The 20,271-nt window shown below is 41.0% G+C and overlaps 4 protein-coding genes across 7 annotated transcripts in view; 2 read left to right on the top strand and 2 right to left on the bottom strand.

Moving 5' to 3' along the window:
- The window catches only part of LOC109475498 (G protein-coupled receptor kinase 6-like), a 35,003-nt gene extending 25,954 nt beyond the window's left edge, over positions 1-9,049 (top strand). For 2 of the 3 annotated variants that reach the window (XM_019776129.1, XM_019776131.1), the window contains 5 exons: positions 1,310-1,429; positions 1,896-2,042; positions 2,342-2,479; positions 2,829-2,959; positions 3,949-9,049. In XM_019776129.1, coding sequence (XP_019631688.1) covers positions 1,310-1,429; positions 1,896-2,042; positions 2,342-2,479; positions 2,829-2,959; positions 3,949-4,057 — 645 coding nt within the window. In that variant the 3' untranslated portion in view covers positions 4,058-9,049. Of the gene's footprint in view, positions 1-1,309; positions 1,430-1,895; positions 2,043-2,341; positions 2,480-2,828; positions 2,960-3,526; positions 3,599-3,948 lie in introns of all 3 variants that reach the window. The other variant, XM_019776130.1, reaches the window with a different exon arrangement.
- Positions 6,159-13,271, bottom strand: LOC109475500 (monoglyceride lipase-like). The gene is made up of 8 exons (XM_019776133.1): positions 12,884-13,271; positions 12,291-12,397; positions 11,871-12,007; positions 11,218-11,328; positions 10,828-10,920; positions 10,349-10,424; positions 10,058-10,197; positions 6,159-9,849 (listed from the first exon to the last, which is right to left on the bottom strand). The coding sequence occupies exons 1-8, from the start codon at positions 13,018-13,020 to the stop codon at positions 9,742-9,744; spliced, it is 909 nt and encodes a 302-aa protein (XP_019631692.1). The 5' UTR covers positions 13,021-13,271; the 3' UTR covers positions 6,159-9,741.
- Positions 13,272-13,673: 402 nt separating this feature from the next.
- On the top strand, positions 13,674-15,422 carry LOC109475503 (serine/arginine-rich splicing factor 6-like). Its single transcript, XM_019776136.1, has 4 exons — positions 13,674-13,837; positions 14,491-14,582; positions 14,797-14,874; positions 15,014-15,422. Exons 1-4 carry the CDS (start codon positions 13,798-13,800, stop codon positions 15,137-15,139), a joined length of 336 nt encoding a protein of 111 aa, XP_019631695.1. The 5' UTR covers positions 13,674-13,797; the 3' UTR covers positions 15,140-15,422.
- A 488-nt stretch (positions 15,423-15,910) lies between these two features.
- Positions 15,911-19,507, bottom strand: LOC109475502 (buccalin-like). Of its 2 annotated transcripts, XM_019776135.1 has the most exons (5): positions 19,202-19,507; positions 18,803-18,897; positions 18,141-18,426; positions 17,247-17,355; positions 15,911-16,601 (listed from the first exon to the last, which is right to left on the bottom strand). In XM_019776135.1, exons 2-4 carry the CDS (start codon positions 18,881-18,883, stop codon positions 17,288-17,290), a joined length of 435 nt encoding a protein of 144 aa, XP_019631694.1. In that variant the 5' UTR covers positions 18,884-18,897; positions 19,202-19,507; the 3' UTR covers positions 15,911-16,601; positions 17,247-17,287. The 2 variants fall into 2 exon arrangements, with proteins under 2 accessions (XP_019631694.1, XP_019631693.1); XM_019776134.1 differs by lacking the exon at positions 17,247-17,355 and having other exon boundaries at positions 19,202-19,372.
- Between the last annotated feature and the right edge of the window lie 764 nt (positions 19,508-20,271).

Here is a 20,271-nt window from a genome sequence, read left to right as displayed (position 1 = left end):
AAGGCATATAGATACAAAATTAGTAGTAACATTTGTCATGTATTGACAGGACTTAACTAACATATCGGTACCTAACATTTGAAACTACATGTAGTAAGTCTAATACATAGGTTTGGCTTCTGCCCTCTCTTGGGATTTGTGAACATGGACTGGTCAAGATGCATAAGAAATGTTTTTTTAGTTCTATGTAGTCCCAAGTTCAAAATGAGTAAACCTCTGTACAATATGATTAAGTTAAAAGGAATAACTTACAATCTGCAATTAAGTGAACTTCAACCTTCTTCGAGTTGCAAAGTTGACAGTGTGCAGCGGCGCCTTCCTGACTCAATACAGAATTTGTGACAGCTGATTCATACTGGGGGTAGTTTTGGTGACGGTAGCGCTTTGTTGTGCTTTTGTAATTTTAAGACTTTCTTCTGCATTTTATGTAGATTTATAGTGATAGACATGGTTTGGGGTAGCCTGGGTACCATCCCCAGTAGTATATTCGCAAACTCTATAACTGGGTCTGGACTTGAACACATATAAAACGATTGGTCATGACGTCACGTAATGAGCTAGCCCGAGCAGCGGGGCTTCATTTGATTGGCTGAGCCTCAGAGGCGACGGCCAATGGCGCACCTGCATTATTCAAGTGATGTTTGTTGTTTTGTAAACACAGATCTTCGCGCGAGTATTCCTTTTCTCGGTGCGTTCTTTTTTTACCGGTAGGACGCCCAAAACATCACGAACAAAATTATTCAATGCATCTTTTTGCTCATTTTTGAGCGACGATATTCCGTCTAAATCGTCCAAAACGGACGTGATTGCAAGGTCAACATCAACCTCCGTGAGCTGAGCGGCTTGTGCGTTAGCCATGTTGATGATTTATCACGGAAAGACTGACTACGGCTATATCATGTGCGCTTTAGCGTTCGGTTCGCCGTCGGACATGTTGATGATAAGGCGTTCGGACGTTCGAACGGACGCTAACGTCGCCGTTCGGACATCCGAACAGCCCTTACCTAATATGTACACACCCAAAAAAGGGCTTAGACGAGTAGGACCAATCAGCGCGCTCGTTCAAAATCTGAACGAATATTTAGACTCCAGACGCTACATATGTGTTCAAGTCCAGACCCAGTTATAGAGTTTGCGAATATACTACTGGGGATGGTACCCAGGCTAGGTTTGGGGATGCTGACATAGCAGTTACCTCAAGGTTGTGGATTGAGATTGCCAGGGGGCTGTTACACATAAGGCATGTTAGAAACATATTATGTTTGAGGACAATTGTTCACACTGACTGAAACACTACCTGGCATTGCAGGCTCCCTTCAGGGCAAGGAAAGAGAAGGTGAAGAGGGAAGAGGTGGACAGGAGAGTCAAAGAAGACACAGAAACGTACTCCGACAAGTTCAGCGAACACGCAAAGACCATCTGCTCCGCAGTAAGTGACTACAACGACATCCAGACTTGTATATTAAAGAAACATAATCTTTTTTGGCTCAAATGTGCTCCTTATCCCATTTGAGACTTATGTGATAACACAGTAACTGTCGAAGAGTTCTTGAAAATTAAGCTTGCGTACATTGTGTAACTGCAATGATATCAATATCACAATCATGCTAGAAACACTAAGGAAGCAAAGTGAATTTAAGAATTCACAGAAGTTATTTATAATTGATAATCAACAGAAGTTGCTGAAGTCATAGAAGGACATAACTGCATAATTTCTTTTACCCAGTGTCTGTTCAAGTAAAATGCACAATGTAATGCATTGAACTGGTACTATCAGAATTTTTTCTGGGAACTTTTCAGTGGCCAGTTATTTAAAACTCTGTTAATAGTATCACGCCTTTTTTGCACCTTTAGTACAGTAGAGTCAATATATTATGACACATTCTTCCCCACAGCTTCTGCAGAAAGACCCAAAGTTGCGTCTTGGCTGTGTGGAGGATGCCATGGGAAGCCGTGCTGATGATATCAAGGCCCACCCCTTCTTTAAACTCAACTTCAAGAGGTTAGAGGCCGGCATGGTGAAACCCGAGTTTGAACCTGACGTGAGTCATGTTAAACTATTACAATTCACCAATTGTCAACTGTTTGGTTTTTGGGGAGCTAAGGTCACATCAATTTAATTATTTTCTCAGACTTGCCCACTTATTAAACTTTATATTCTCTATATTCTTTGTTAAAACTGTTCATACCTCATAGGCTGAGAACAGTACAGTTCAGAACTTAACCTTCTCCCTGTTGTGGGCCAATAGAGAATTGGTAGCCAAATGGTTACATGTACCTCAGTGTGGTAAAGGTTAACCGTGGTTCTGCCACCTTGACATGACACATCTCATGTTTCTAGCCGAGAGCCGTGTACGCCAAGGATGTGCTGGACATCGAGCAGTTCTCCACGGTGAAGGGAGTGAACCTGGACCAGGCTGACGAGTCCTTCTACAGCAAGTTCAACACTGGGAGTGTCTCCATTCCATGGCAACAAGAGGTCAGTGGGCACCCGTTTCTACTCAAACTAATCAATGCTTGTTACAAGGAGAAAACTTTCACATTTTGACTTGACAAACTAGTTAATTCCAACTTATTGAAAGCAACATAATCCTTCCACTGGGTTTTAAAAAGTGGATGGACAAGTGTTTTCTGACAAGTGTGTTCCTTTGTCCACTTTATATCAGCAGTGCCCTCTATGTTGGGAAGGCTGTATTGCAAGGGACAGAGTAATCATTGCATGATGCTATGGGTGCATTGTTGTGAAGTCAAGTGACCACATACAGTTGCCAGTATTACAGTATTGTTTCCTTCAGCTGATAATCTGATGAACTATTCCTTTCCGGCAGATGATAGAAACAGAATGTTATCAAGAGCTGAACGTGTTTTTGGAAGATGGTGAACCCACCCCTGACCTCATAATGGACCAGCCCCCTCCCCTCCAAGACGTGGTTTCTTCAGCAGAACATTCAAACGACAGGTAGGTTTTCCTCTTCAATATCCTGTAGTCAGGAAGGCCACCTCCTGTTGTCAAACCTGTACAAGTGACCGGCCTCTACATTTAGGACCACTGTGGCCAATGTGACCACTTCTTGTCGGTCCCTTAGATAATTTTCCCATTGACACAAGAATTATAAGCATCCTGTTTATGATGATCAACTCTCCACATAGACCGGATTTTATTGATCCCCTGATGAGTGGTCTTCTCGGACAGTTTTGACTGTACAATCAAACCCCTACCGTATACTTTCCAATAACAAACAAGTACATGTACATGCATGCATATCAATCATTCCATGTAACCATGGTTCAATATTTCGATTGCTGCCTTGACTTTCTTGGCAACAATATTGCTTTTGTTGGTTTACATTCCATTGCTGATTCAGGAAAGAATAGCCAAATTTCAAACACAGGTACTGTAAGAGCTGTTACTTAGTGTAAGAGCTATTACTTAGCTGTTATAGGTGAACTACTAAGCTGTCTGTAGAGTCTCTTTAGTTCTTTCCTGGTTGTAACTCTTCTCTTTGTTTCCTCTCGTCCGCTGCAGGTGTGCTGCAGTAGTGACAGTAGTGATGAGTAGATTGATAGGACTGAACTGCTTGGCATCTCTCAATGACTGGCAAGTTTCCTTATTTCCTCCTGTACTCTGTATGGTCTTCCTTATCTGTCCTCTTCTACCACTTATTGACTAAACTTGAATGACTACATTTTGTCTGCAACTATTGTAAATGGTTAATATTTGCAGTGGTTTTACTTTCGCATTTTTCAGTGACCTCTTACTGTGAAATCATAACACTGCAAATATGTGTTTTGTATTTCAACTGCAGTACAGAAGTGTTTCCACCATGAACTTCAAACACTGCAAAAACCTCCTTTTCCCTCCTACTGCAAAATAAAACCACGGTGAAATTCAACGCAGTTATAGTAATCCTAGAGGCCTAACCGTGTGTGTGTTTGTTGTTGATATAGATGTGCTGTGGCTCTGGTAACCACGACAACGACAACGATGCTGCGAGGATTTAGCCGAAGGGAAACACGAGACTGGCACGAGCACATGAACAACACCGACAGCCATTAGTCTCCACAGCTTTCCCATGGTGCATTTGGGCCCTACCCATGAAAACTTGCTGCAAGCAGAGCAGTAGTTTACAGTAGTGTATGAACTGTGCATCTGGCATTTAATATATGCAGATGGTGGCAAAGAGTGTTCTTTCTTGTAGGTTGGCAACAAAGGTATTGTGCTGGCATGACAGTTGTCTGTTATGTACAATGCTTGGTTAGATGTACAGGATATGCATTTACAGTCCAGAGATCTATGAAACGTTATTCAAGTTAGGCTATGATTAATACTACAGACAGAATCATACTTTTGAGAAAAGATGCATAGGTCAGGACACACAAATTTTCCATTCCAAATTATTGAGGCAATAAAATCCTTGTATATATAAAAGCAGACCACCCCAACCCCTAAGATAAGCCATTCTGGTCACATACCAAACCCATAATATACCTAACAAACAGCATACCCCGTTGAAAGAAATTTTGCAGGTTCAAAATTTCTGCTCATTTTATGACAAAAATTGGGAAACTTACAAAGAAATTTAAATAATAATAAAAGCTATTATCATTTCCATATTACACACCCTGCTGTTAAAGTACAGTGTAATACTGGTAAGAGGAATTCATAACTCTTTATTAAAAAAGACCCCCCCTTAAAGTTATGACAATTTTAGAACAACGTGAATGTGAAAAATGTGCATTCGTCATATCACCTCTCACATGGACATGACAAAGCTCTGCTCCCCGTAATAGTCCTTAATGCTAGCTACATGGACATGTACAGTTAAGGACACAGGCATGTATTTAGTAAAAGGTACTCATTATAGTAGTGAGTAGTTTCCAAGTGATTGTGCTCTTGTTTTGCAGTGGATTAGGACAAAATGTAAAGTCGACTAACTAATCCGTGGTTAGGTATGGTGGATTCAGAAACAAGAAAAAGTGGATGTGACCTGTGCACTAGTCTAGAATCACATTTACTGTTGCTTCAAAAAACATCAGCATTATCCTTAGAGTGAGGCTTGTCAGTAATTAATATATTAGACAAGACTAGATATGTCATGTTAAGTTGAAGACTTAGTGCATGTTTGTAAAGGAGAGGGACATCCCCAGATTTTTTTTTCTTCTTTTTTATCACATCCTGAATGTACCGGTATATGTCAGTATATGTCCATGTTAACATTAAGCCAAAGCCAAGCAATTTCCATTCAAATTTTGAGAAATGAATTTTGGTCAGATATGACCAAAATATTGTAATAAGGGGTGGAGAAGCAAGAGGAGTGGTGATTAATTCGTTATTAATTTCCTCATAGCCATGTGGACCATAGAATTAGAATAGCACCTGGCAGAATCAAGGGTTTCTATAGCATTATGATTGTGAATTGTGCCAATAAGATTGTTAGAGACCAAACAGAAATATGACTGCTCAAAATATGATTCCTGTACATTTAGAACAAAGTACGGATTTCTTCTTGATCTAATGGTGGTGCTCTATAAATTCAGGTAGTAAAGTTGTAATCCGGGGACCAAATTCTTTTTGATTTACTAGTATCACATGCATACAGTAGAGAATGCTGTATTCTTTCTCACAGTTGTTAGAAAATTAATGATTGGTAGCTCTGCGGCAATGTTTACAGATGATTTTCTTTCTCTTAGCTAATGTCAGTTTTAAACAGAGCATGCACCTGGCAATGAATTCCTGTGTGGCAGATGGCTACAGGTTTTGTTCCTCGCAAAAATTGTAACCTTTACAACCTTTACAGTCTTTCTTGACTGTTTAATGTGTGATCTTTTTCAACTGAGTCACTGCCAGGTGAATCAACAAATTGAACAGAAAGTTAGGAAACATAGGAAGTAGGTTTTGCCATGTCAAAACAGTTCAGATTTGTTCTCTACTGGATTGATATTCATTCCTCTACAATGTCCCTTTCCAAACTCTATTGTACAATTATAGCAGGATCTAGCTGCAGAAAGCTTTTACTTGAAATAACACATCCTACAACACAACCTTAAATATGATTCGCCAGCCCAGAGTGTTAATAGTACATGTAGCCCGCTTGTCTTCAAAGCGTCTGTTCCCTTTCTCATCAATAACGTTATGGATGTGCCACAAGATTCTGTTCTGGGGTTTATGTCAAGCCATTATCTGATTATTAACTTGTGCATTAGAGCTTGTCTGACATGTGGAGTGAGGTGCTATTGCAAGCCATATTGTAATTTCCTCAGCATCTTTATTTATTTATTTTTTTCTTTCCATTAAAGCTGAATACAGATAGCATCAAATTAGTCTTGAGGTCCTGCACACATTGAAACTAGCTAGCAAGCATACAAAAAAGTCTGCACAAGGGATCTTGTCAAGATTTCATTTGACCAGCATTGAAATAAGATCAGTTTGTTAAGCTACATCTGAATGAAACTTTTCATAACAAATTCACTATATATGGACATCTTTTGGCATATAGATATGTTCACATTAAAGGGAAATGAAGCACTAATACTTGATAAAGTATCCCTCTACTTAAAAGGCATTCTAAGCTTTTGTTTTTCATGATAAATGATGCAAAGATTACCTAGCAGCAGTCATCACCGTAGGATATACTGGCAAGTTGTCAGATTTTATGGATGTGGTCAGATGTGCCCAGATTTAGGAACGTTGATGGATGGAAACGTTAGCTACTGTACGTGTAGTTAGCAGTGGGGACAAAGGCTGTTTTATCTCCACCCTTTCATTGAGTGCCATGCTTTATGGCATTTTACTGAGGAAGTATTCAGATTCTAACAGAAATAGTTGCTTTCTACTGATTAATGTACAACGTATATATGCTGAAACTATCATTAGGGAGCATTAGAAAACATTCAGCTTTGTGGCAGTCATTCTTCTACTGTCATTTTCGAGACATTTATGGACTTTTAGTACCATTACCGGCAAAAGGAATGGCCTTTTGCATTGAAAAACTTTGTGGCCAAAATTCCAGTTTTTGTAACTGCTGCTTATACAGTATGCAAATGTACAAATCTATAATTACCTGGAAAATTTGATTTAGGATTATTGTCAAGTGATAAAACATTCTACCAGCTGCCTAAACCCCATAACTAATACTGCTTTGGTGCCAAAAGGATGCTTCAGCTGGAAGGTTCCAAGTGTTCTGGTATGATACATGTAGGTCAGTGTGTAGGGGAAAACAACAGAAACTTATCTTACCTAACTGTGAAAAACTTGACTTTCTCCTTGCTAACTCATGCCTACATGTATTGTTGACATTGTGGTGTATGGTTAGCTGGGGGTGTTAGGGCCCTGTCACATTTGTTGTTTATGATTGTGTCAGATTGTTGTATAATCACAAACTAAGACCATTCTTGAGTTGTCTTGCATGTATCATACAAAATTCATTTGACAGAAAAGGCTGTCTTAGATCCTTATCTGCTGGAAAATTCTACGGCATCAAGATCGTACGAAGACCTATGACTAATGTGACTGCGCCGTACTGGTAATGCTCTAATAACTGGTGTTCATTTTACACACTGTGTAATGGTCAATTCCCCAAAGATGCATTACACTGACTGGAAACTCCTTAGCAGAATTCTTGCAAAGCTGGCCAAACAGAAATGTATGTTTTCCAGGGACTCTTTGTAAAGTTTTACTAAGAACAGAGGTGACAATACTAGACGTGATGTTAGTGCTTGGCAGAGAAATGTACTTATTACTGCTGTTACGATCATGATATCTGGAGTAGCTGTGATTATATGGAAACATGCCATGACCAAACAGTGTTACATAATTACAAGTATGGTCAAAACTTGAACTTCACCACACTGACTGTTGCAGCGTCTACATGACGCTACAGAAACTAGTGAAGGAATTGGAAAATATTGACTGGAGAATTCTCAACAACTGCGGCAAATTTTTACATGAATTTTGGATGATCATGATGCTTTAGTGTGATGAGAGGGTAGCTGCCATACCTGTATTTCCTGGTGAATATAGATGTAGGAAAAGATGGTTGTAGTTGTTTAATTCATCTACATGTCTTTTCTAGAGTGCATGCTTCTGAGAATAGAAGGTCATAAATAAATTGGAAAAAAAATATCTACTGATTTAACTCAGGATGAAATGTGATGAAACCCCATCAAAATGATGTATTTTCTCTAGGTGTGAACAGTTAATGAGTCAGTATAATAATAATCAAGTATTTCAGACAGGTTAATCTGTTTTTAGGCCACAGGTATTAAATAGCATGTTCAAGGTATATGTAGATGCTTGTATGCAACCAGCATAATACTCTGCTTGCCTGTAGATGTTCAGAGATATACATAGGATGTTTCATGGCATTCAAAGTCTGACCTAGTTTGGTTTTGTTCTTATCGACGTGTCATTTTTTCTGTAAGGAAGGCTAGTACAGTTGGCTCCCCAAACTTGTGATGGCAAAAAGCTCACTGGTTAAACAAGAAGTCGGTGGAACAAACCAAAGGATTTTGGGTACACGGAATCCTTGGCCATAATCTGTTCCATAGAAAGGAAGGTCATCTGTTTTAAGGTTGAAAAGGTCAAAGGCCTTCGCTTCTTAACTCACAAAAGTTGGGAATGCTACACTGTATGCCTTTTTGCTGTTACAAAGTGTGCCATATAACTTGTACAACCTTTCTTGTGTACACCTCTGCAGGGGAATTTATAGGACAACTACAAAGGGTCCAGCAACTTAAATGAAGATGTAATATATACCGATATGTATATGCAAATGACCACACTATGATTATATTAGTCCTGTATCTATGTGTACCTATAATTTTGAGGATCACGTGACTTGTGGGCAGATTTTGACTGTTAAGAAGAAAAAAGAAACAAGCATGCAAACAGCACAGTAACCTACAGGTAGGTGTGGTCTATTTCATCAGTATACAGAGGCATGTACATAAGCATATCTCAAATCTGTAAATGTAGAAGTTGTTCCTACCACTTTGTGTTTTCCCAGATGTCACCAAGCTTGTTTTGAGACGTAATAAATAAAAAGATGAAGACTAGATAGCCTGTCTTTTTTTATTAAATGATTTTTATAGCAGTGTTATGCTGCAATTAACAGGCTTTAGGAATAAAAAAGATGAAGACTAGATAGCCTGTCTTTTTTATTCCTTTAGCCTGTTAATTGCAGCATAACACTGCTATGTTGTTACATTAATGTATTTTAAAAGTATAGAAACAGAACCCTGCAGCTTCATCATTGTCTTGTTGAGATGATATTCTCAAGTACAAAATTTACAGTCAAGAACAAGGCCTTGTAGCAGTTTGCTGATGTGTGATTTTATCTTGAGCCCATGTCACACATAGCCGACTATGGCATCCAGACATTCTCCAGACCATGGTTGAAAGTCGTGAGCAAGGTCATCTGTAGTTGGGTAACATTGGAGTTGGTCAGTGAGGTTGCCTACTTATCTCACATGCCAACTAAATTTTGAAAAATCAGAAATCGTAAGTCATTCTGGTTGGATACGATCAGAGGAATGAACTTGGATTCCAGGCTACTTCCAACCCAGGGTGGACCTTGGTTGGCAGCAAAGTCGTGGGGAGGTCTGAAAGTGTGAAGGGCTTCAGATATGTTCAAGTAGTTCATTTCCAAGTTTTGTTGATCTTCAAGAAAAGTGAACTGCTTCAAATGGGAGATGCTAAATTCACATTACATGGACTCAAGGGCTTCTGGCATCCTACATACACTATGATGGTTCTGTCCTGGCCAGCAGCCATTCCAAGATGTCCTGTTTCACTTTGTCTGCATCTTCTTTTGTCTCCTTCAGAAGACCATGGCGACAGTTCGGATAGGTCTGGTAAAAAGACAGAGAACTTACTATTATCATTTTTAAGTATTAACCAACTGAATGTACACATTTGCACCAACATTTTTGTTGTAAAAGCTACTCTTTCATAACTAGGCGCACCTGTGACATACCAGACACACCGACTTTATGCTTTTAACTTGTTAAATTACGAATACGGACTTGTTCAACAGTCATGTAACTGGAAGAAGTGTACCTTTATCGTCTTGTCTGCACTCCTTGCCTTCTCATACAGCATCTTGGACCCTTCACTATTCACAACCTCATCGTCTTCACCATACATCACAAGAAACGGCCACTCAATGTCGTCCATCTTGGACTGAACCTTCTGCATGCCTGGAGACGTACAAAAACTTGACCCCTTAGTATTCTCGGCATCAACTTCCTTTAAAAAAGTGTTTGTTCCAGACAGTTATCCTTAACAAAAAGTAACCCTTTAGCAGTCTAGAAAAAACAGATTTCGAGACACACCCCACACACCCAGTACCTGTAAGAATCTGTGCAGCAGTTCGCAGTTTGAGCCCGCCATGGAAACAGAGAGGGTCGTCTTGTATCTTCTGATTCTGTGAACAAGATTTGAACAATACAAACACAATTCCATCATTAATTTTCTAGCCTATACAGACTAATAAAAGATGCAATACTTTTGTTGCTGTCCTTCAAAAACATTTTTAAAAGTCCTTATACCTAGCCTGATTAAATCGTTTTATGGTTGCCGGCCGCCCAACATCCAGCCGGCCCCCACGGGGAGGGGCCAGTAAAGCCGTGGACGGCAGAGTTTGCATTATACAGACTACCTTAGACCCTGTCGTGTTTGATATCTGCTTCAAAGTAAATGAAATATTCCAAAAATATTCCAGAAATTAATATTTCAAAACAATTTGAAAATGACAGTAGGAGGGGATCCCAGACTGAAAAAGCAAGTGCCTGACAAGGATGTTGGAAATATCTAGAATTCCCACTCACCGTCACTTCATCCTTCCCCACCAGATCTGCCCTGTCACCAGAGGTGAGTGACAGCCAGGGGACAACAGGAACAACCAGTTTTAACAAGAACACCTGGCAACAACAGGAACAATTCATGTCACACAGTCCGTTAGGGGGCAGGGTCATACTCATAGGGTTACATTTCTTTCTCTTGTTCATTACCTCTACCTGGCTGAAGGACTTAAAAAGAGTATGAAAGCTCATCCTCCAAGCAACCATGATTGTGTGGTAAAACAACAGGGAAGCCTGAAAAAGGTTATGATTTATGATCTAGTTGTGGCAATTAGTTATCATTTTGAATTAAATTTTGCATTAAAGGCCTCTACTATTACTATTAGATCTCGTGAGCTCCTCTTCCTACATGTGTACCTTCCATCCTGGAGCCTCCCCAGGATGAGGCTTGATGGCTGGACCAATAAGCAGGACCCCTGCAAACTGCTGTGGGCGCTCACATGCCGCTAGTATGGACACAGGGCCTCCCTAGGGAAAAAAACAGCCCAATCACTGTCATTGGTCAAATTTCATGGAAAACTATTAATAACATGTCCCTTAGAAATTCAAGTTTTTATTTACATCATGGTAACTTCCTACAGATATAGAGACAATTGACACATCTTCCAAACTTCTACTGCCTAACCCTGTAAGCAATACACATTTGGCGCCAAACAGCTAACTGTTATATGTACTTTAGCAAGAGAGGAAATTAAGCTCAGCAGTATTCTCAGTAAGTTTTCTCAGTTCTTTCTTTTTCCAATGTTATTTCAAGTTATTATAAGTATTCTGTTAGGAAATGGCCAAAAAGAAGATCATGAACTTGCTAGCTGCCTACACAAAACTTAAATCTGAGCAACTAATTGTACATACATGTAACGTTACATTCATGATGGCTGCATACTTCATGCAGACACTGACTGACTACCCTTGGGTTCAGCAGGCTAGGGATCTCATCACATATTCAAACAATATTCTGCATAGACCAAACAACTTCAATGAGGTAAAAATTTATGCTCACATGTACTTACCATAGAATACCCTAAAATATAAACAGGTGTGTCAGGATACTTTTCCACAATCATATCTACATGTTGCAGGGTGTCTCGAACCAGAACATTGAAGTCCTTCACATCTGCCCTCTCTCCTTCACTCTGGCCATGGCCAACTAGGAAACAAACAAGACTTGATGATGAGTGACAATCTTCATTTCTGAGAAGAAAAAAAAACCTTGTCAACTGAGTCTGTACAAATAAAAACTTTTACACAGTTTTTCACAGAAGCAGCAGTGGGTAAAAATAATCATAATAGTCATAATTTGAATACCCAGTAACCATTTTGTTTGGTATTAAAGTGTATTACAGTAGCAGCATGTTGGCCTGTTTAATACACATAGACTGTAATCCAAAATGGGGCAAATAACATCATGTCACAAGACAATGTATACTCACTGTGGTCGTGGGAGAAGACCAGGAAGTTGTGGCCAGTCAGAAATTGTGCAAAGTCATCATACCAGCCAATGTGTTCATCCAAACCATGAGCTATCATTAGCAGAGCTCTGATGGAAAAATCAATTCAATCCAACTGTTAAACATAATTCAATCCGTACTATACAAGTGCTTTGGTACAGTAGTGACAGAAATATTATAGGCTGTGCAGCTACGTGTATGCCTGTAGCCGTGCCGACTAAGGAAGCTGCATTTACATGTTATATGCTGTAGATAATGCTTCTTAGGAAACAGCTCATACAGAATATACACATAACTATGCTTCCTTAATCACCACTGCTACTACTAGTAATAGTATCATTATGCCTGAAGCCTGCTTTTGGCAGACAAGAAGCCGCTTTTTATAGGCCTGTAACCTGCCAGCAAAAAATCATGAGCATCCAACAATGACTTCTAGAGTTATGACGCATACATTGTAGATCTACAGTCGCCCCCACCACACGCAAAACGATCGCTTAACCTTCTGGTGAAGGTAACTAGTATAGTAGTGCAAGTAGTGCAAGTTGGTTGCTGCCCCCCTCCCCACTCTAACAGACCTTGGTTTGTCCCCTGACGTCGGTTCCCATGTCTTACAGTACAGGTACCGTCCGTCTGCGTTCACCATGTGAGGCAAGGTGCTGTAGCTCACTCCCTGGGGCGTGCAGCGCCCAGTGTCGTCCCCTGACGTCGCCATCGTCTTGTCTAGTTTATGTAATTTAGACAGTCGTAACAAATGGTACCCAGGCTGGAGATCACTTCCGGGTCTGTTTCGCGCGCTCACTGTCCAATCACAAACCGGGTCAGAGGTTGCAGAACTATGTAACGTTGGTGCATGTTGGGCCACCGCATGTCAATTTTATGGATGGCATCCACGTACGTGTTGACTTTCGCCAGATTCCGAAAAAAAGTTCTCCTACAGCAATGGTTACACATGATAAGAAAATACCGAAAATGGGAAGAAATATGTATGTGTGGTGAGTCTCAGTATAGCGTTACTCGGAGAAGGCTTCATGTTGCCTGGGGTGGAGTTGGCTGATGATATACTAGTAACTCGTAAGAACAAGTGGTATAGTGTAAGTCACTGAGAAGTTAATGTTGTACATATTATATGACTCCAGGCTGCTTCGTCCGACTTCCTTGCGTTTACGACAATATATGTGAGGGCCGGCATCAATCATCATTTAGATCATCACATCATGTAGATGTGATTGTTTTCTGTTGTCACGTTCGATTGTTGTCATGGTGATTGTTGTAGCAACTTCCGTTCCATATCCCGTTCGGTTGCCGGGACAACAGGAACAAAACGTTCCCAACAATGCACCGAATCTCCGAGCGCGTTCTCGAACCGATTCCTTCAACCGTTTGTGTCACTTCATCTCAGGTTCTCACCAGAAGCGGACGTGCAACCTCTTCTCTCCCGTCTTGAAGCATCTTTGTCTACTTTTGAGACTTTCATCGGTGAAGAATCAACATGCCGCGCTCACGTAGCCGCAGTGCCTCCAAGAAGCCACGTGAGTTGAAGATTTTTTTCTTCCTTCGTAATTTTTAAGAATTTCTACTCTTTTTTTTTTTTGATTTTGAATTTGTGGGTAACCCAGTAACGTTAGCGATACAAATTCCCGATCTCTGCACCATTGTACAAAGTAGAAAGTACATGTAAGTGAGATTTATTCGTTCTCTTGTAAAAGTATATGATTCTCTTCTAGTCGATCATAACTTTCCCACATTAGAGCAAACAGAGTTTATGCAACTTGTTTTTTTTACAAAGTCTCGGTAACTCGTCTTACTGGTAACTTCAATGTGATTAAATTCACTCGCCTTTCCAAGACTTTGTTAACTTAAATTTGAAAAAAAAATAGCCGTTAAAGAATTTGTTTTTAGTAAGTGTACATTTTAAAATTTTGTTGTTATGGCTTCTTCGTTCACAAAACGGTAAAACTGGCATTCGAACGTAATCGTTACGGATAGAAAAAACCCAAACATTCTTTTTGACGTCTTTGGAACGTATCCGAAACGGTAAAGAACGTTTCGAACGCCCTCTAACGGATAAATTCTGCACTATGCCCGAACGTAAACAAGTTTGAAAATACGTTAAATTTTGTGTAGAATGCGTTGAATCAAGCTACATTTTGTGTCTCATTTCCTCGTCTTTTTCATTTTTCAGGCTCCAAGAGCCGTGGACGCAGCCGAAGCCGCGCAAAGAAGGCCGCAGCTGCCGCCCCTGCCGCCGCCGCCGCCGCTGCCGCCGCATCACCGGTCAGTCTCCCTCCCGCTTTGTTTACTAGACACTTTTTAGCATTTAAAACGTATTTAAGTGATTTTAGTTTTGCAGGTTGATTGTGACTTTTTTTTCAAATCACCGACGCACTAATGATTCTACGACCGCTAGTTATTTTTTTTATATCTACTCGTGTTTTCAGAGTATTGTTGTGTTAGATCTTGACGCATACTGACCATGTATCTTTTGTAGGCACCCAAGAAGCGCAAGAGGAGCCGCAAGGCGAGCCGCAAGGGGAAGAAGTCCCGCAGCCGCAGCCGTAGCCGCAAGGTAAGAACACAACGGATTTCGAACGTGTGCGAATTCTTGTTGTTCTGAGCATTCTCTTTCCAACACTGCTATTCTTCGTTCAACGGTCTAAGGGTAAAGGTTCCTAGAATCTTACTGAATATTTTTTGTCTTTCCTAAGGCCGCCAAGAAGGGAGGGAAGAGGAGGAAGTCCCGCTCCCGATCCAAGTCCAAGAAACCTGCAAAGAAGGCCAAGAAGGGAGGGAAGAGGCGCAGGAGGAGCAGGAGCCAACGCCGCAAGAAGTGAAGTCCCGCAGCGTCAATCTGAAGCCGCCAGGCGTAGTGCAGCGATGACACCACCCTCGGCTACCAGTATATGACAATGCGGCGTGATCTGTATATATAAATGTCGTAGTGAATGGGTAGACTACATGACCACGTGGTGTGCTACGGGATCTCTCAAATGAACTGAATTTTGAAATGAATTTTAAAATGTAAATCACTGATTTGTCGATGTGATCTTTTTTTTTTTACAGCTGATTGTGTAGTGAAGTAGCTTTCATGAATAAAACCCCTCGTGGATCGTGTAACTTGTGTCTCTTGTGATTATTCACTAACTGTTTGATTCTATCGTGGGTAGAACGGAATATAAGAACGTCGATCTCAACGGTATGTTTATTCGATCATTTCAAACATTGGCGCCTAGCTAGAACGTGTATGCAAGAAGGTGGGGGGGGGTCCTAACTTAGCTGAAGCCCACAAGGTAATGAGTCGAATCAAGGACATTGTCGAATCCATCGTCTTGACTATATTTTCCTGATGTCCATTCTGTTGGTACTAATTTTTTTCGTTGTTGTTTAGTATTTAATATAAATAATGTTGACACTTTGGGACGCGGGCCCCGAACTTCCCCCGGATATCGATAGCGCACAATGATGTTCTGCTTACAGTGACGGTTGTTGTTTGGCCTAAGTAGCAGTAATATAGGCGCTTAATCTATTAAGCGGTAATCATGCTTTACCACGCTACCGTTGACCATCCATACTCAACGCCCACGTCCACAGACAGAATAAAATAGCACTTTCAATGGATTGTGTTTATTTCTAGTGACTCCTTCGGCACATCATTGACCTGCACATGCCGATGCCACGTCCACTTTCACTCAGAAAACGTCATAAGTTGTACATTACACAGGCTGTGTCGTACAGACATCCCTCATGCATTGAAGTTAATGTGATAATATATCGGTACTTACGATAATACTTCGGTACTTTTACAGACAAATGGAATAAATATTACCCTACTGTTAGACCTTATACATATCATGTAAGTTTCACATGCAACTGCTGGTTAACCAATCTTGGAAGTTACAAAATGTAACCAACATCTTAATCCATTGTACACTGTATTAAAGACAGCCGGGTGAAATCTATTCCAACTAGTGATAAGGAATGAATCTCCAAGCAGATCCTAGGATGGCAAAAAGACCACTATCAAATTGGCCAGGCAGTATCCATTGGCCAGAGAGGGTTCATGCTTGTTGGTGGGGGTAGCGACAAAAAACAACCCGGGTGATATTAGTAACGATCTTCCCCCATCAACCTCTGCTTAGAGAGAAATATTAACTAATACATGATACCCCGGTACCCCCACCCTGCCGTGTCTATGACGTGCTGCCCGCGTGAGGAGTTAACGATCCCGGCCCCCGAAGCGGCGGAAAAACGCGTCCATTTCCTTCTGCAGCTCTTCTTCCTCGCCCCTCCGGTTGTCTGTAAGGTAACATGACGGCAATGTTTCAGTTGACGTCTATAACCGGCCAGTTTTACATAGGTGTATGTACATGTATATATATGTTAAATCTAGGTTCATGTTCTTCTCTTTCTCTCAATTATTACATATGTAAAGAGCGAATGGACGAATGAATGAATGAATGGAAAGGGAAGAAGGGAGAGGTTGTAGGGATGAATGGATGCATGGGCTAGGAACAGGTCGTCTAATATTATACCTGCCAGAAAACCAAGAGGTATCTATAAATTGGTTACAGGTCCATGCTTCTGACAACGTAGAGACCTCATTGAGTTTTTCTTCTTCTTTTTTTTTTTAGTTTACAAGCAAAAGTTCCCCAACAAAATATTTTTCGATACAGGAAACAAGGCGATCAAAGAACTTGCGTATACTGACTTGCCTTAGACATACTGTATATGCCCGACTAAATAGTCATAGGAGTTCCCGGGGGCATTGACTTAAGCTACTGCAAACATGTTCTTTCTGCTAACGTATTCCAGCGATTTCATGAAGACCTGTGACATAGCAGCGTTAAAGTAAAAAAAAAAGTTTAAATGCGAACAGGCTAGCTATGAAATACATGACCAAGCGGGATGAGGAGGTAATAAGTAGAAGATTTCCTGACCCACCTCGTCAGAATAACGACAATGTGGGGTTCTCCGAAGACAACTCACGGACACACATATTTCCACCTGCCGGTGGTCGGGTCGTACTGGGTCCGGCACGACGTGCGGGGGTCTGCGCATGCAAGGCCAAATAAAGCCATTAAAATACAAATTTGATACGTGAAACAATATCTAAGACACGGATATCAGTTTCTCTACCGTAGATTTGTAATTTTGCTATCTAGAATCCTCAGCATAGAGCCAGATACAAATGGAGAGAAGGTTGGCAGGTTGGTTGGATGGACGGATGGATGGACGGATGGACGAAAGCACAGATGGATGGCCAAATATAGCTATTAAATACCGTGATCGTATACATGATCGACTGCTTGAATGTGTGGAAGCCAAATGTATAAATGATTTAGCTGGCAATGAGATCATTGTGTTCATGTGTAAAATGCAAAGCAAGTAAAATGGCGGCAGTTCACATTTAGATTTTGTACTTTGTACAATTGGTGTGCAATTAATAAAGTTCTTCTTCGTATCTGTATAGTAGGGGCAAGAAACGAAAGCAAAGTTGCACAAAAATTGCTGAGATAACGTAGTCTCGACCAGAATAACAACTCGGGTTGATTAAAAAGAAAGAACCCGAATAGGGAGAATTATTGGCAAATGGAGTTTAGCGACCAGCTTCCTTCACAGGAGAAATGTTACCGCGACTCACTCCCCCCTGATCCTATTTTTGCCGAATGTTACTATCGATAACCCCTATAAGGAAGGTGTAGTGCTAGAGCACAACGACGGTCTAATAATTATGGAAGAACAAAAGTACACCCACACCCACACATACACACTATAGCTGCGCGACACCCCGTGTTGTACATTTGGTCCTTCGTAAATGATGAAGTAGGAACGTACCGTCACGCTTCCCCATCCAGCCGGCGTCCATTCGCTTCCCTCCTCTGTCCAGCAGCCGTTTGCCGAAGGCGCTCGGGTCGGACATTCTCTTCCCCAGCCAACCGAGCTCATCCTGACGTTTATCCTGTCTTTTCCCGAAGGCGCTTGCGTCGAACCTCTTCCCCAGCCAACCGAGCTCATCCTGACGTTTCCCTCCTCTGTCTAGCAGACGTTTCCCGAAGGCGCTAGCGTCGAACCTCTTCCCCATCCAGCCGGCGTCCATTCTCTTTTCTACTTCCCGTTCCACCTAAACCAAACAAGACAGGGTAACTAACAGGCACAAGAACATGCAAGTTTTTATTCCCTACACCAAGAAGGTTAAATACAAGATTTTAAACCTCCTTGACTACAGCCTCATGGTCTCAAATTCATACTTAATGGGTTTGTATTTGTTTGATGAGTAGCTCACAATGTATTATTTATTTCATGCCATCTTTAGGTACGGTATGCTCAAGTAGACATTTCCAGCAAGCAACAATCCATGTAGATACATCGTTTAAATCTCCTCTCATGGCAGAATGAGCCAGGCAAGTTACTGAGTGAGGTGACCATGAATGTCATATGGTATCAACAAGGAAAGTACAGTTGTGATAGCTGCGGCATGAGATGTCAACAGATCTGACCTCTTTCTTCTCATCCTCTGCACATACGTGAAAGGCGACCAGCACCAACAGAAAGGCGGTTACGAACAGTCGAAGTTCCATGGCGTCCACACAAGCTAGGAGAGCAGACAAAACAGGAGACCAGACAAAACATTTTCAAAACATTCAAATGGTTTCTTGAAAAGTCAGCAGTGCCAGGAATTTTCTCAGAGTCAGAAGTTGGTGTCCATTTTTAACCAGAGGGTTCAAAGGAAAAGATGAGCCCTCAACTTGTGTTGGATTGAATAGAAAGTACATGTACTGCCCAAAACGTCGTCCAAAACTGATGACGAAGAAACGATCTAAGCTAAGCTGTATGGATGCTGTTTACACGCAGTACAAGGGAGACGTACTAGTATTAGGAACGCAGCTGATACTCACAGATTTCGGTCGAAAAACAGAACTTGCAGCAACAGGAACTGTAGACGAGAAACACGGCGGTATGGGCGTCCTCGTCAGCCTGGGCGTATTTAAGGGTTTATGGACCAATTCAACGGAAATTAGACGTGAAATTATGCTCGACATCCGCTTGATATTTCAATCCATCATGCCACGAAATAAATACTTGCGATGGTTTGAACAAGCTTATTAAGGCTATCAGGGATCATTATTGTAATCATCACGTAGAAAATAGGGTCATTGAATAACCATAAACTAAAGAGAGCAAGAATTATCATGCATAGTGTGTCTTCAATCCCGGCCCTATTTTCAGACAAGGTCAGAATAACGTTTTGTGACGGTCAGTTCTGACGAACAGGCAAAAGGTTAGACGTACAAAAATATGCTCAATGGATATGCAAGAACAACGGTGTTCGTTGAAATAAGTATTAGTTGTGATGATGTCATTCCACCGGAACGGCACTGCAATTTCTGTACGGATCATTGAAACCATCATGGCACTTATCCTGTGTTGATGTGGTACCAGTTTGCTGACTCACTGCTGTTTTCGCCAGTACGACAATTAAAGTTAGGGCCCGGTGTCAAATTTACGCCATACGATCGTCGTACTGCAAACTGAGGGCGTCCTTAGGTTAGTCGTGCATGTGTTTGTTAGATTAGTATCAGTAGTCCTGTTTGTACTACAAATATGTCTATACCTTTGCATCTGTTTACCTGTACGTACCCCGATAGGGTATGAATGTACCATAAAGGTTATCTGTTGTTTTGTTCTCATAAAAGGCTGCCTAAGGTCCTTTTCGGTGGTTAGTTAAAGTTCTGTCATAGCATGCTTGAAAATTTCACGGCATCAAAATCATACGACCTACGGCGAATGTGGACATGTGACTGCGTCATTACCATAATAATTGCCGCGTAAGCAAAATGCAAAACTTTCAATACTATACAGGGTGAAATCATACAACTGCGCGGACAACTCATCTCTCAAGAGCCATGACGAAACTGAATGCAAGACCAAAAACAATACCTCCATTTCTCATGGAGGCAGAAAGGCA

Source organism: Branchiostoma belcheri, unplaced genomic scaffold (assembly GCF_001625305.1).
Source record: "Branchiostoma belcheri isolate BF01 breed outbred unplaced genomic scaffold, Haploidv18h27 scaffold34, whole genome shotgun sequence".
NCBI classification, from domain to species: domain Eukaryota; kingdom Metazoa; phylum Chordata; class Leptocardii; order Amphioxiformes; family Branchiostomatidae; genus Branchiostoma; species Branchiostoma belcheri.
This window is presented reverse-complemented; position numbering and strand designations above follow the sequence as displayed.

Excerpts from the sequence above, each read along its gene's own strand:
- LOC109475500 (XM_019776133.1), bottom strand. The coding sequence starts at position 13,020 with ATGGCGACGTCAGGGGACGACACTGGGCGCTGCACGCCCCAGGGAGTG. Across the intron at positions 12,008-12,290 it reads GGTCTTCTCCCACGACCACA|TTGGCCATGGCCAGAGTGAA; the intron begins GTGAGTATACAT and ends TTTGTTTCCTAG. Across the intron at positions 10,198-10,348 it reads TGCTGCACAGATTCTTACAG|GCATGCAGAAGGTTCAGTCC; the intron begins GTACTGGGTGTG and ends GTACGTCTCCAG.
- LOC109475503 (XM_019776136.1), top strand. The coding sequence starts at position 13,798 with ATGCCGCGCTCACGTAGCCGCAGTGCCTCCAAGAAGCCAC. Across the intron at positions 13,838-14,490 it reads CAGTGCCTCCAAGAAGCCAC|GCTCCAAGAGCCGTGGACGC; the intron begins GTGAGTTGAAGA and ends TTCATTTTTCAG. Across the intron at positions 14,583-14,796 it reads CCGCTGCCGCCGCATCACCG|GCACCCAAGAAGCGCAAGAG; the intron begins GTCAGTCTCCCT and ends TATCTTTTGTAG.
- LOC109475502 (XM_019776134.1), bottom strand. The coding sequence starts at position 18,883 with ATGGAACTTCGACTGTTCGTAACCGCCTTTCTGTTGGTGCTGGTCGCC. Across the intron at positions 18,427-18,802 it reads CAGAGGATGAGAAGAAAGAG|GTGGAACGGGAAGTAGAAAA; the intron begins GTCAGATCTGTT and ends TGTTTGGTTTAG. Across the intron at positions 16,602-18,140 it reads CTGGATGGGGAAGCGTGACG|ACAACCGGAGGGGCGAGGAA; the intron begins GTACGTTCCTAC and ends GTTACCTTACAG.